We start from the raw sequence: 15025 nt of genomic DNA on the forward strand, positions 1-15025 counted from the left end.
TGCTGTTGGAACTTAGAGAAACCTGCTCCAAACCTGCTCTTGACCAGGACTCCCACATCCTCCCCACCTCCCTGCACGGGCTGCAGCCCTCTGCCCCGCTTCTGCTCTTCCCACACTCAGCCTCACTCCTGCCACGTGGCCTCCGCACTTGCCCCTGGAAGGCTCGGGCCCACATCTCCTACCCTCCAGACACCTCCTTCCCACCAGCTCACGTGCCCCACCTCCATCCGGGCTGATCTCTGTGTGCACCTGCCCACCGTCTGTCCACGCCTGAGGGGGCAGAGCCTCCTCTTCACGCCCCTCAGGGCCACTTCCCACTCGCCCTGGCGCAGGTTCTCAAGTTAAAAGAGGGGGCGTCCATCATTGGGAAAAGCAGGGCTTCCTAGACCTGCCTTCCCCTCATCACCTCCGCTCTCTCTACCGAAGTCCAACTCATCCGCCCTCTCCACTGAGCACAGACGTTGGCCTCCAGCCACCAAGGCCAGCCCCTCGTCCTTTAAGGACTTTGCCTCCACAGTATCTGTTCTCTCCCCACCGTGAGTTTTCATTCTCTGCCGGACCATTTCCGCGGGCAGGCAGTATGCCTGAACGCTCCCTCATCACAAACAGCAAAACAAGACAGCAAAGGCCTGTGTCACCTCCGTGGTCCTCTCCCCTCCACTCTCCCCCTTCCCTCGCAGCCTGGACTGCGCAAAATCTCCAGCTCCACCCTCCGCCTCTGCTTGTTCACCGCCCGCCCCCATCCGCTCCACCGGGGCATCTTCTCACCAAGCCTCCAGCAGTCCACCCCTGACACAGGACAAGGGTGACGCTCCCTTGGTTCTCACCTCCCTGGCCTCCCAGGAGCTCTGACACTGGACCACATTCTCCTCCCCCTCTCTCTCCTTCTCTCCCTCCTCCCTCCCCCCTCCCCCTTCCTCCTCCCTCTCCCCCTCCCCCTTCCTCCTCCCTCCCCTCCCCCCCTCCCCCTTCCTCCTCCCTCTCCCCGCCTCCAGGCGTCCACTTACCACCGTCCTGCCCCCCTCCCCTCCACCTCCTCCTCTTCCTGACACTTCCTGGACTCCCCAGGGCCCTGTGTCCATCCCCGTCTCACGCGATCCACACTCCCTCCAGGTGATCCCAACCCTCCGCACCCGGACATCAGAGGGCTTTGAGCCTCCACCCCAGGCCAGACCTTCCCCAGCTGCAAACTCACAAGCCCAGAAATCCGCAGACGTCCCCACCCGGACAGCACACACAGCAGCTTGACCTCGACACGGCTAAAGCGGCCGACATTCTCTTCCAATCTGTGCCCGCCCACGCTGCCCCGTCTCAGTCAAAGGCACCACTTTCAGTTGAAGACACGAGTTGCTCAGACCCAACACTTGGAGGCCTTCCAGGTTGTTCTCTCTCCTCACTTCCCCGTCCGATTCTTCAGTAAGTCCACCCACCGCCAGCCTCCCCTCTCCACTGGGCTGCCTCCATCACCCGCACTCCTGTCCTTCCCCTATGGTTGCCCTCCAGGAGCTTCTGCGGGACTACGGCACTCTGTTCACCCCATTACACTCAGGATAAAACCCAGAGCCCTTACGGTCGCCCCCAAGCACCTCGCAACCTCGCCCCAGCCACCACTCTTACCTCCCCGACTCCAATTCGTATGACCCGCCCACCAGAGCCCTTCTGTCACTCATCACATCACACGGTTTCCTTTGCCTACACCTTCCATTTCCCCGCCATTCCCTCCTTCTCATCATTTGGGTCCTTGGGTGGGGAGGCCTGCCTCCCCGGCCACACTCACCCACCCACCTCGTGTGCATCGTCCTCGCACACGTTCGTACATGGGGTTTCCTTATTTGTGTTTTTACATGTGTCTGTCTGCTGCCCCTGGAGGGGACAAAGACCGTGTGTGTGCTGTCTTCTGATGTCACTGCAGAGCCTGGAACATAGTAGGTGCTCAGTAAACACTTGAACTGAATGAACAAGTGAGTGAATGATGATCTACAGGGATGAGGCCACTGGGACCTCAAGCATTTTGATCTCTGACTTGTCTGTGAAGCTCAGTTTATACAAAAGGAAACTTGCTCCAAGCCCCAGTGGCTCCCAGGGCCTCTGGGCAGCTCTGGCCTCGTGGGGGAGGGTCAGTGAGGGTTGGGCTAATGCTCTCCCCCTGCAGGCCTGCCTACCTCTCCAGCAATGCCAGGACTGGGGGCAGATGAAAAAATCTGCAATTTTCCCTGCCTCTGCAGGAGAAAATCCCCAGGCACTGCCAACCCCAGCCAGAGCTAATGAAAGCTCCTCCCACTGTAGTGGGTTCAATGGCAGACCCCCCCCCCAAAGATAGCCATGTCCTAATCCCTGGAACCTGTCAATATGACCTTATTTAGAAAAAGGACCTTTGCAGATGTAATTACATTAAGGGTCTCAATATGAGACTATCCTGGATTATCAGGGTGGACCCTGAATACAATGGCGGGTGTCCTTACAAGAAGAGACACAGACACAGAAGGAATAAGCCATCTGAGGACAAGGCCGAGATTAGAGGGATGTGGCAACAAGCCAAGGACACCGGAGTGCCCAGCAGCTGGAAGAGGAAGGAAGGATGCTCTCCTAGAGCCTATGGAGGGAGCCCAGCCCTGCCCACACCTTCATTTTGGTCCTCTGGCCTCTGGAACTGGGAGAGAATGACCTTCTGTGGTTTTAAGCCCCCCAGTTCGGGGTGCTTTGTTGCTGCAGCCCCAGGACACTCACACACAGAAGAAAGCTTCTATGTGCGGCACGCAGGTGAGGGCGAGGCCCAGGGAGGCCTAGGACTGCAGCCGGGATTCTCGGGGGGCAGGGGCATCTTGGAATGTGGGGACACATTTGGTTGTCACGATGACTGGCATCAGCTGAGTAAGGCTGCGATGTCACCCGCCCTGCAGTGCGGGGGACAGACGTGCTCCCCCGGAGACGGCCCTCTGTCCTGTGTGACTGCGAACGTCCTGCCACACATTCAGGCACATTCTGAATGCTCTGAACCCGGAGACCCTCCTTCGCCTCCACGTACAGACCCAGAGTATTCTTTACATGATTTTAAGGAGCACCGAAGTTTCCCAGAATGCAACCACCACGCACATCAAAAGGAAGCTGTATTATTTTTGTCCCCAAGGTTGCAGAGAGCGGCTCACCATTTCAGAAAGTCACGTGCCCTCAAGGCCCAGAAGACACCAGTCTCAGCTCGTGTTGGCATCATGTTCCTGGTGCTGCCCCAGGGCCGGGGAGGAGGGTGCCTTTGACCACCTCCTTACGCTTCCCAGTGAAGATGTGCACAGACCAGCCTTTATCATAAGTAACCTTCCTCTGTGTTGGCTCTAAATCACACGCAGGGCACCACTCGAGTGTTTAGAACCACTGCTTTCGGCAGGCTGTATTTTCTATGAAAAGGTAGGCGCGTTGGAAGTGAGTTAAGGGAGCATTTGCAAATGTGTATTCGGAACTCGGGCTGCGCGTCTGGATGGTCAGGGGACCTGCCCTAGAGCCCCGGCATTCTCCTGCTCTCTGGCACCCCCCTCCCAGCCCAGCTTTCTCCAGCTGCCTCTGTCCTCCGGGGTGGCCCCTCCCGCCCCGTCCCCACAGAGGATGCCGGTGCCCTCCTTCATGCTGATGGGGGATAGAGAAGAGGACCCAGGTGTGCGTCTCTCAGGGGCTCTGCCCTCGGCCCAAGGACACACCCGTGGAGTCCTGGCCAGGGCCCTAGCTGCTGGCCTTTCTGGGCAGCGTGTGAAAGCACACCGTGTTTTCACATCTGACCCTTCCACGCCCCCGGCCTAGGCTTTGCTGGTGGAGACCCCCCGCTCCGGGAGCTTCTTGAAGGCCCAAGAGGACAGGGAAGGTTCTTTCATCACTGGACCTCACACATGGCCCAGACAGTGCAAGCAAATAAGACAATCGGCTTCCTCTCGGACTTAGGACCCCTGTCCCCACCTCACTCAGGATGTCCTGAAGCTTCAGGCAACAGGGGTGTGTGGTGGGGAGGGTCCCCCCAGAGTCATGGAAAGGGCCCTGGCCTGGGGGTGAGGAGAGCTGGGTGGGGGTCCACCTGCCCCCTGACTCCTGATGGCTGAGCCTCCCTCAGCATCAGCACCACCCCCTGCCCCCCAGGCCAGTTTTGAGAACGTGGAGCATGGCAAGTCCTTCCTGGGCTACTTATTGGGGGAGGGTTGTGTTCCAGGGGGGTCTGGAGAGAAGCAGGCTGTCCTCGTGCAAAGGATGCCCCAGCTCATGACCTCCCGTTGGTGTGACGCCCCCCAAAACACACACGGGGCTGCCGATGTGGCTCCTTAGGGGGTTCTGCTGGGTCTCCGGGGTAGGTCTGATTGCTGAAATCCTTCCAGGGCAGAGAAGGGTCACAGAAGAGCTAGAACAATTCTGCTGGGTGCCTGCCCATCCTCATCCTAATACCTTCGGGGAGCATTTGAAGGACACAAAATAAGTAGCACGTTCCCAGCGCTGGCGCCATTCCGACCCCCAAGGTAGCCACAAGAGGAGGTGGACTCCATCATCAGCTCTGCCCCGGCACTGCCGCAAGCTCCGCGCTCCACCGGGGTCAACACGGTCAAGTCTCAGGATGGCCTCGCAAGGTGGAAAGCATTTCCCAGTTGTGCAGGCAGGGAAGCCGGGACTCCCCGAGGCCACGTGCATAGTCGAGGACATGCCACTGGCCCGCAGGCGGGCCTCCAGGGCCTGGGGCAGGTCCCGTCAAGGCAGGGGCTCTCCCCACCAGCCCCAGCTTTGTCCCCCACACAGCTCCCCAGACGGACTCGGCATCCCTGCTGCCAAAGGAAACTTCTGGAAAGGGAAGCCGCATCCTCTATTATCACTGATCCTCACATCCTAACCACAGACTTCAGGGCAGAGAGTCGCTGAGCCCCATCGAAAGCAAAGACCAGAGGTCCGGTCTTTCTTCCCGTCTGACCGTGTGGCACGTCCATCACCCGGCAGGCGGGGCTGAGTCTCCGGAACTGGGCAGGGAGCTCTGGGGAGCCCTGACCTTCACTGGGAACCTACCTGCTGCAGAGGTGACGGCACTGTTTCCTCCTCAGGTATAATCACTTGGGCCCTTTCACGTTAGTCACTGTAACCCAGGACCACTCCTGGGCAGGGGCGGGGGACAGAACGGGTGACGTCTCACCCCAAACAGAGGCTCTGAAACCCCATGGCCAGCAACCACCCTGATGACCCCAGAGCCTGCCTGCGCCCGGGAACTGCTGGGCCCACTGCCTGGCCCCCCGGCTGGCAGGCAGGCTGTTGACGCTGTAAGCGGGGAATGCCAAAGCTCTCCAGGGCTCTCCTTTCACTGATGACAAAACAGGAGGGAAACAGCACCAAGGCCGTTCTTCTGGTGCTCCACAGAAGGACACACGCCTCTCACGCTGCTGTATCGGTTCAGAGCTGGACCAGGGACCCCAAGGGTTTTCTCTTCCAGATCCTGTTCTAGAGGTGAGAACACAGTCCCGGGCTCCCTCTACCAGGCAGGCCTCTGGGCTTCCAGCAGCGCTGGCCTCCCTGGCCTCTGCCCCTGTTCACCCTCCCCGTCCATCAGGACTCTCCTCGTTCGCCCCTCCTCCCCCGTCTGTGTTTCCAGAACAACACCTGAGCTATCACGGCCTGCGTGGTGTTTGTGACACTTCCTCTCACGCCCTTAACTGTCATCTGTCTATTGTGCCCTTCCCTGTCGGGCTTTCCCAGAGAGATTTTTCAGCTCCTTGTAAAGAGGGCACAGGGATGGGTTTTCCTGGCCCCTCCCCGCCCCAAGGTGCAGCATTTAATGTCAACTAAGGAGTGGATGGTTCGCTGTGCAATCGATCAGAAGCCAGAAACTCTGAGACCAGTTCTCTTAACATAGTCAAATAAAAATTCTAAAAAGGATGCTCTGTCTAATATTTAATTTCAACACTTAAAATCATTCCCTGTGAGTGGATGAAACCATATACCACCGTATATCAAAAGCATCTGTGAACGCGGTTCCCGTGGAGGGGAGATGCATCCTGCAGGGGTGTATCTCCTGCAGCCTCCCAGGCCCTGGATCACGGGCAGCCCCACCGGCACCCTTAGAGGACACTGGTTTCCAGATTGAGGAGGCATCAATTCAGGTCTCTTCCGGCATCTTCCGAGGGCCTGGGGAGGACCACAGCCCAGGGTGGGTGGAGGGTCACCGCTCACAGGTAGAAAGCACAGGAGGACGGCCACCATGGTTTGGGATAAGAATTAAAGAAACTTCCCAATCCCGAAGTGCTCTTAGAAGGGGAATGAGGCCCTGAGGGAAACAAAGAGCTTAAGAAGCACTAAATGCAGTACGTTGGAGCAGGAAGCATGTGAAGGGAATCAAAGGAAGCCGGTGATGGAGTCGTCTCCAGGAGAATCCGAGGCCGGCTTTAATGAGTCAGCCCATTTATCCACTTGGTGTGAACACAGCTTTGCTCAGCAAAGGCAGGGGAGCGCTCAGGGAGGCTGGACAGGTCCCGGCGCCATCAGCGGACACACACGATCCCGCCTGTGGCCAGGACAGTCACCCTCCAGAACCAGAGCTGACACTAGCCACACCGGACCCATACGGGAAGTCCCGGTGAAGACCCCGAAGACCAGCCTCGCCGTCTGCAGCGTTTAGGATGTTGAGGAAAAGCTCCACAAGCTCACTTGTTCGTTGATGCTCTTGTCCCAATTAAGCCACTCGAAATTGTGAAGTTCGTGAGTCATTGCTTCAAATATCTTTAAATTAAGGACGGATTCATTTCCCTGGCAGCAAACACCCAGCAAGTTAATTAAAAGGGGCTCAGCATTTAAACCGCCACCGCAGCTTTAAACAGAAGGGGAGGAACGTGTCTCTCTCCGTTACGTCTGCTTCTCTCTCCCTTCCCCTCCGATCCCGGCATTTAGAAACTACTCCATCACCATGGGACTTGATCCCAAGGTCTCCCCGCTTCCAGTTCAGGTCATCTGACCAGCAGGGTGAGAGAAGACGACACCAGCCCGTCCCACCAAGAGGACACTGAAGGCCCCCTGGTGACAAGGACAAAGGAACCTGGAAATCATCCTTGGAAACGCGTGAGTGGATTCCAGTGTAAAAATTACCAGACAGAACTGGGAGGACATCTGAGCCATCGCATCCTTGAGCTGCTGGGTGTCACAGATCTGTGACTGATCCAGATGGGGACACATCTCGAATGACAATGGGGACCTGGGCCCTCCTGGGCAGTGCACCTTCCCGGAGTTGTGAACACAGGCAGGTGGGGAAAGCGTCAGATGTGTCTGTGCAGGCAGGAGCCGGGGGCCAGCAGACAGGGTGGAGGAACGTCAGGTCTGGAAAATCTTTACTGAGCGCTAACTGCAGGTCAAATGCCCAGGAGATCCCGCAGGGGGCAAACGCGGGGACTGAAACCAGCTGGCTTAAACTGCCCACAGCTCCCTTGACGAGGTTTAAGATTAAAGCCCAGGAAATGACTTTCCGTTTTTCCGTTTTTCTCCTGGGAGACACTGTAATTCCAGACTCAGAATACGACCAGCAAGAGAGCTGTCACTGGAGAGCAGCGCTCCACTGTGGTGAGCCCTCTTTTCCGGACCTCAGGCGAAGTGCTGACCGTCTGACGCTCTGCCTCTGCCAGCACCGTGTGAGGCTGCAGCTCAGTGCCTTGGTGAACCTGAGCCGGGTGACTTTCCACCCCAAGCAGTTCCTGGCTAAGCGTCAACTACACCTCCGCTCGGAGCACCAAGGCCAGGGGTGAGAGTGTGGGACCTCATCAAATGACGTCACCACGGAGCAGTAAGCCCGTGACAGCAAATCATCACAAGGACAATAATCATCATTGTCATCACCATCACCACCATCACCAGTACCACCAGCACCATCATCTCCATCATCATAATTACCACCGTCTACACCATCTCCATCAAAACCATCATCATCACCATCACCAGCATCATCACCATCACCAGCATCATCATCACCATCATCATCACCATCACCAGCATCAGCATCATCACTTCCATCATCACCACCAGCACCATCACCACCATTATTTCCAGCACCATCATCATCATCTCTATCATCATCACCACCACCATCATCATTATCGTATTAGCAGCAGCAAACATGTCCTCAGGGACTATGATGTGCCAGGCACTGAGCACCTGGTATGTACTATCTCACTGAATCTTTACAACATTATGAGATTTTTAATTCTGTAATTCCCACTGAGGCACAGAGATAAGAAGGAAGCTGCCCAAGTTCACGCAGCTAATACAAATGAAGCTAGGAATTGGCACGCAGGCTGTGGCACTCTCAACTACCACACTAAAACTAGGAGAGATTTCCCAACCGCTGTACATGGAGCGTGACTCCTGCTCCACGTCAAGTGGGCCCTTAGGCAATTCCAGCAGCTTTTCCATATAATGTTAGCTCCTGACAGATTTCAGAGTGCCCCAAATCACCAGCCACCTGCCCTTTCTACACCCACCAATGCCTGTGCTATGGACAGACAGGAATGTTTAGACATTCCCCTTCTAAACGTTTCTCTACAGAAGCAAAAATAAAACAACTTCCCAAACCTGATTCCAAAGACACTTCTTTTGACCACAGAATTGACTTATCAAATTCTTCATATCACTTCCTAAAGCCTTCATTCCAGACTTTGGGGCACCCTCCAGCTGTGAGTGGGCAAATCTGGGCCTGTTTGTCCTTGACGCCTGTAACCCTCTCCTCAGAGTCACTCTTGCTGGGTATAAAAACATCTGGCGCGGATAGAGGATTCTTAGTTGCCAGGCACCGTGTTTTGTACTTGGGGTTGATTTACTGAGACTTCACAGCAACCATTTAGGAGAGATATTTCTAAACTTTCATAAATGAAGAAAATGTAGCCAACAGAGAAGAGAACTTTCCCAGGGTCAGCCAGCTACATGCAGCAGAGCCCAGATTCACATGCAGATCTGCAGCCTGGAAGCACGTACCGCTCACCGTGGTGCGCAAGGCCCCCCAGACCACAGCTCTGGGATCCCCAAGACCACCCTTGCTGCCTTAAATGCTGTCGGAGAAGGGTGAGTAGTAGTCATACTCCGAGTTGGGGGGCCTAGGTCTACATCTGCTAACCAGGGGGATCTGCAGGACCCCGGCCTGGGCTCTCAATGCCCTGGGGCTTGGATCACTTATGTAGGACCAGCTGAGCTTTGATGAGCCCGGTTACGGGAATCAGCATTTCCTCTCTTTCCTTGCCTTGAACTCGAAACTGAGGACCACTGGCTGCCCCTACTCAGCATCCAGCATCACTTCCCAGAATGAACATTTCTCTGCATTAGAAACAAACACACATACCTTCCCCCTTTTAAATTTGTTGTGCTAAACAAATTAATCTAGCAGCAGATTATATCATGAAGAACCATAAATCTTTTCCAAGATAAGCATCTGTCAAGCTGGATTAGCAATATCCAATGTACTATGAATTAATTTGCTAAGCCTTATAATGCTATCCCGGGCATTTAACGTTAGTAATAACAAATGTAATTTGGAAGAAATGGGAACTCGTTTTCTCATCCATGTCTATATAGTAAGTGACGTAGGCAGAGGAGATGACAATAAATGAACGCACCACTAGATTCTATTATGATGATGGCTTGCGAGTTTATCGAGGTAAAAACGAATGCTTTGTAAGCTGCTCTTGGGCGCCTGGCATGGAGAAGATGAATGGCAGGGTCTGTGTGCCTCTAGACCCCAGAAGGGGGCTATGTGGAAGACAGCTGAGGCACAGCCCCGCAGACCCTCTCCCGTGACACCCCCAAGCTCACAGCCTCCGTCCCTCCAGCCCGGCCCCCGGCCCCTGGCGTTGAGGTGGAGCTTGGCTTTGCTTCCACAGATATGTTGCTCTCAAGGGAAGAATCACGCAGAATAAAAAACCGCAGTTCTCTTATCCAGGTGAAGGAAGGAAGTAGGTCATGGAACAAAGGCCACCCACTCCCTGGAAACCTGTCCAACTACTGACCATACCCTGCCTGTCGGCCGGGATACAGAATGTGGTGCGCACACGGAGTGCAAGGGACAGCATGGCAACCTGGCTGCGGAGGGACCCTGGCGAGCAGCTCTCTCTGTCCTCCGGGTTCTGTAGAGGATCCGTGTCAGGTCCAAACCCTGAGGAAGTGGAGAAGCAAGCCGGGGGTGGAGGAGGCTGCATGGTGCCCCCACCCCTTTGGGCTCATGTCCTGGAACTTGCATCCTGTTTTGCAAGTCAGCAGATACTGCTGCTAGTCTAGGATGTGCAGGCATGGACACAATCTGTAAACCTGGGAGTCATGGCGGGGCATGGGGCTATGGCTTGTTCACAGAAGCCAAGGATGCTGGCAGTGGGTGGGAACATGGGGGTCCAGGATTCTGGCTGTCCCCTGGCCGGCCTGAAGCTGGGTACATGCAGGGGGCCTACCAGCGAAGGGACAAGCTTTGGCCTGGGAGATTTTCAAGGGCTACTCCTTGCGAAGCAATTGGAGGAGTTACAGGAGGAGAAGGAACAACAAAACGACGTTGCAGCAAGATATTCCAAAGCCAAGAAATGCTAGTTGTCTACACACACCTAGAATAACACGGGCAGGAGAACCAAAGCCATCTGTCAGATCTCCATCCTCCAAACACCTCCTAACCCATCTTCAGGGACAAGACACCCCCCACCTGAGTCAGTGCGCAAAGCCTCAGCTAACACCACAGGAGGCTCCTCCTGCTACACGGCCTCCGGCTCTCCTGCTGTTTAAGGTAATTGCTAATTCTAGGCCAGTCTGACCGCTGCCCCTCCTTAGGGCCATACCCTTGAGGGTTTTTGAAGACACCACATACCCTGTCTCTATCAGCAGATGTGCCCACACCTAACTCCCAGGCTGGCCCAGGAGCTGAAGTTCTGCCATTCAGGAAGATGTTTCCCTGTGTCCGGTGGGGCTCAGACACCCCTACACGGGCAGGGTGGGTACAGTGCCCACTTCAGGGCCACCTCTAGGGAGAGACCCTCTCCCTGCTCCCTTCCAGCAGCTAGAAGAGCCTGGCCCTTCCTTGCAGAGCACAGCCCAGATTTGTCAGGACATATACACGTGCAAGTTCACAGATACACAGCGCCCCATCTTCCCGTGAGGGGCTATGGCTTTAGGTTCCCTGCTGGGAAATGAAGAGTCTCACAAAACGGCATCACCCAGGCACAGCTCAGCATCCCTCCTAAGCCACACCCCCCCCAAAATATCCCCCCGACCCAGCACCAACCAGAAAAGAGGTGGGCGTACCTGAGGTCTCCCCCAGAACCCGCGGGGGCTTGCTGACTTTGCCACTGTCTCTGCTGGGGCTGGTGGAAGGCTCCGTTGTGCTTACCCCAACCGGTTTCCCACTCCTGGGGTCCAGGGGCTCCGTGAGCCCCTGAGTCTGCAGTGTCACGGAGGTGGCCGTGGTGGCGGTGGCGGTGGCAGTGGCCACAGCTGTCTTCCGTGTTTGGAAGATGGAGACCGTGGTGGGGCCATAAACGCCTGGAAATGCATTGGATTCCGGGGCCGCCTCCTCCCCCGTGGGCCCCCAGGCAATGAACTCCGTCTCCGTGGTGGGCCTGCTGCCTTGGAAGTCAAAGCTGTTGAAGGCGGGCCCCTGCAGGTGCCTCTTCCCCCGCCGCAGGAGGGCCTGCTGGTCCGTGGGAGCTCCGCTGCCCCCCGCAGAGGAGGAGGGGCCCAGGGAAGGGCTGGATTTGGCAGCAGCTGGGGGCTTGGCCAGACCCCCTTTGGGCCCCAGAGCGGCCACCTGGTCCCTGGGTCTGTGCGCCCGTCGGGCCCGGGGACTCAGCATCTGCCCGTGACTGTGACCACGCTCCAAGCGGGGCGGCCGGGGGCTCCACACGGGCGCTGGGACCCGGGCGGGCTGTCCGCTCTTAAAACTCCACAAGCGGGGCGGCCGGTGGGGCAGCCGGGGCAGCAGCCGGAACTCGGGGCCCGGGCCCAGGGACTCACACGCGGGCAGATCCAGGGCGAGCTGAAACATGGCTATAAGGATCCAAGCATGGCTTCCTAGAGAGCAGCCGGGCCAGCGGATGAACATGGAACTGCGTGGGAGAGAGAGAAAAGCATCAGTGGGGGGGCCTCTGCCTGGGGGGCGCTCTCCACCCCCCACCAGGACGAGGAAATGCTCTTCTTGTAATGAGCGCTAATCCCAGCTTCCAAAGGGGAATGAAACCCTTCGTTAGTTCACTTCAAAGGCCGACTCGAGCGCGGTCTGTTAGCATCTTAGCAGCACAGGCCGAACCACACGCGCTCAGGACCCGGCTTCACCTCCAAAGAGCTTGCCTGCACGTGGCCGGCTGAGGACAAAGCGTCCGCTTACAGGAGGGAAACCGAGTCTCCAAAGCCCACGTCTGTCAGCTGAAGAGATGACCTCACGGGCCTTCCATCCCCGCTTTGCTCTGACCCTTAATAAAACAGAGGCGCCAAGAGGGGAGGGAACGGCAGGGCTGGGACGTGGTCCACACCCGGGGTCCAAGGCCCGGGCAGGCTGGAACGTGGTCCACACCCTGGGTCCAAGGCCCGGGCACTTCCCTCCAGGTCACAGACGTTCGCGGTCCGAGGTGGGTGATGCTAAGCCTGCAGCCTGCGGTCCTGAGGTCTGGAGGGACAGGGGTTTCAGCCTGTGGGGCTTCATGTGGAGCAGGGTCCCAGCATCTACTGCTCCGGGCCAGGTCCCGCGCTCTGCCAGCCCCACCCTCTGCCGCCTCGTATCTCAGTTGAATGTGCCGATTTGAAAGCAGGCTCGTGGCCTCAGATGCCGTTACACATACACGGGGAAAGCTGCTGGTCTGTGCCCTCCTCTGGATCTCGCTCAGGAAAAGACATGCTGCGGGGAAGCTGAGAGTCCATCAGGGCGCCCACTCTGCCCAAGTGCTCGTTCTGCCGATACTTTTCTCCCATGCAGGTCCTCTGTCCTCTACCTGTCCTCTACCTCCTCAGCACAGGGAGGCTGGGGAGGGCACACCCGCACGGCCTGGCGAGGGCAGCGAGGCTGAGCGCGCCCCGGGCCTGGCAAGGATAGAGCCAGGGGAGGATGCAGTGCACGTGGAGGGGGGTGGGACCCAGGCCCCGCGCCCTGCCACCGGCTTAGGTAACTGAGGACCTGGGACAGGCGCCCTTCAAAGCCAGAGCTCGTCAGCAAGGCCACGTCTAGAAATTGACACGAAGCCAGAGCTCAGGGATGGTCGCAGGTGGGGGTGGGAGAGCATGTGTGTTGCACTGAGTCGTCAGCCCAGAAACACTGTAGAACCAGGCCTGGGGAAGCGGAGTTTGGAAGGTTTTCTTCCAAGGGTGTCACGTGACTTTAAAAGGGACTGAATCAGTCCGTGTCTGTGTGAGTGTGTCCACGTGCCTGGGGCTGACTTTTCCCTCACTGACACTTAGGAACGTGCTGTCCCCCCAGCATGTTGAAAGGAAGAAACTTGTATTAATGAGCGCTAATTGCCGAAAAGGACACATCCTCAAATAATAAGGCCCCAGTTTTTCAATCAGAACGCGAGTGCTTGGCTGCAGAAATTAGGAACTGCTCATTATGCTAATGCGTCCGCGCCAAGAGGCTGCCGGCGTGCGGTCTCTGCACGGCCAGCCCTGCGTGCTGCAGGGTCCGGGCCAGCCTCGCTGCACACGGAGATTCAGGTCAGCGCGAGGTGCCCCCGGCGCACGCCAAGGGCGGCTCCTCTGTGGCCACAGGTGGCCCAGGGAGGGGGATGCTTTCGAAGCTCAAGTTCTCCCACCTCTCTATGCATTTGCACGCGAGTCCAGCCCTCAGGGAAATGAGATGCTGCTTCCAACAGGTGTGGTGCCTCGGCCTGGAGGGCACCACTGGTCACCAGCAGGTACCACAAGGCACTGCTGAGCACCCCCACGCCTCACCAGGTTTCACCATGCCCCCCTAGGCACCCCCATGCCTCACCGTGTCCTCCTAGGCTTCACCAGGTCCCACCACCTCACCAGGCCTAACCAGATCCCACCAGACCCCACCAGTTACTGCCAGGAACCCCCAGACCTCACCAGGTATTATCAGGTTTCACCAGGTAGGAACAGGTCCCACTAGGCACCCCCATGCCTCACCGTGTCCTCCCAGGCTTCACCAGGTCCCACCACCTCACCAGGCCTAACCAGATCCCACCAGACCCCACCAGGTACTACCAGGAACCCCCAGACCTCACCAGGTATTATCAGGTTTCACCAGGTAGGAACAGGTCCCACTAGGCACCACCAGACCTCACCAGGCCCCCCCCCCGGTACCACTAGGCCTCAACAGGCACCCCCAGGCCTCACCATGTACCCCCAGGCTTCACAGGGCACCACAGGTCTCCCTATACCCCACCACCTCACCAGGTCCCACCATACCCCACCAGTCACCACTAGGCTCCACCAGGTACTACCAGGAACCCTCAGGCCTCCCCAGGTACCTGCAGACTTCACCAGGCCTCACCAGGCACTCCCAGGTACCACAGTCACATCAGGCCTCACCAGGCCCCAACAGGCATTACTGGACTCCACCAGGTAGTACGAGGCTCTGCCAGGCAGGCTGAGTGAACGGTAGTCACACACACACCTGCCTGCCGCCGCCACCACCACCTGGAGCGGCATCGCCCCAGGAAATTACAACAGGGCCTGTGCCTGCCCGCCCCGCACAACTTCACATGCAGGGTATTTCTGCCATTTTCCACCAATCGTGAGCTGTAATTGGTTACCATGGAAACCCTTCTCTTTCCACGCCCCCCAGCTGTTATGCAGAGAAGCCAACCCGTGGCAACAGTGGGGAGAGCTAGATTTGTTTTTCCTCTTCAAGTCCATTTTCTTTCCTTTTGAACGGGTAGATTTGTTCACAGAGGGAAATACAGAGGCAGGTGAACAGGTCAGGACACAGGCTCCACCCACACCCAGGAGCCAGGAAATGCGGGGCCTGGGCGGGGGAGCAGAGAGAGACCCTCCCATAGGGAGGTCGGGGACCGATTCCAGGGCCTGCAGGGGACCCATCATTGGTCTCTCTACAGGGGCC

At 57.3% G+C, this 15025-nt stretch overlaps 1 protein-coding gene across 1 annotated transcript in view; it reads right to left on the reverse strand.

Annotated features, from left to right (window-relative positions):
• The window catches only part of AJAP1 (adherens junctions associated protein 1), a 56956-nt gene extending 42343 nt beyond the window's left edge, over positions 1-14613 (reverse strand). The window contains exons 1-2 of the mRNA XM_060141992.1: positions 14456-14613; positions 11260-12059 (exon numbers count right to left, since the gene is read on the reverse strand). Coding sequence (XP_059997975.1) covers positions 11260-12059; positions 14456-14613 — 958 coding nt within the window. The remainder of the gene's footprint in view (positions 1-11259; positions 12060-14455) is intronic.
• Positions 14614-15025: the final 412 nt, after the last annotated feature.

This window comes from Lagenorhynchus albirostris, chromosome 2, assembly GCF_949774975.1.
Source record: "Lagenorhynchus albirostris chromosome 2, mLagAlb1.1, whole genome shotgun sequence".
NCBI classification, from domain to species: Eukaryota; Metazoa; Chordata; class Mammalia; order Artiodactyla; family Delphinidae; genus Lagenorhynchus; species Lagenorhynchus albirostris.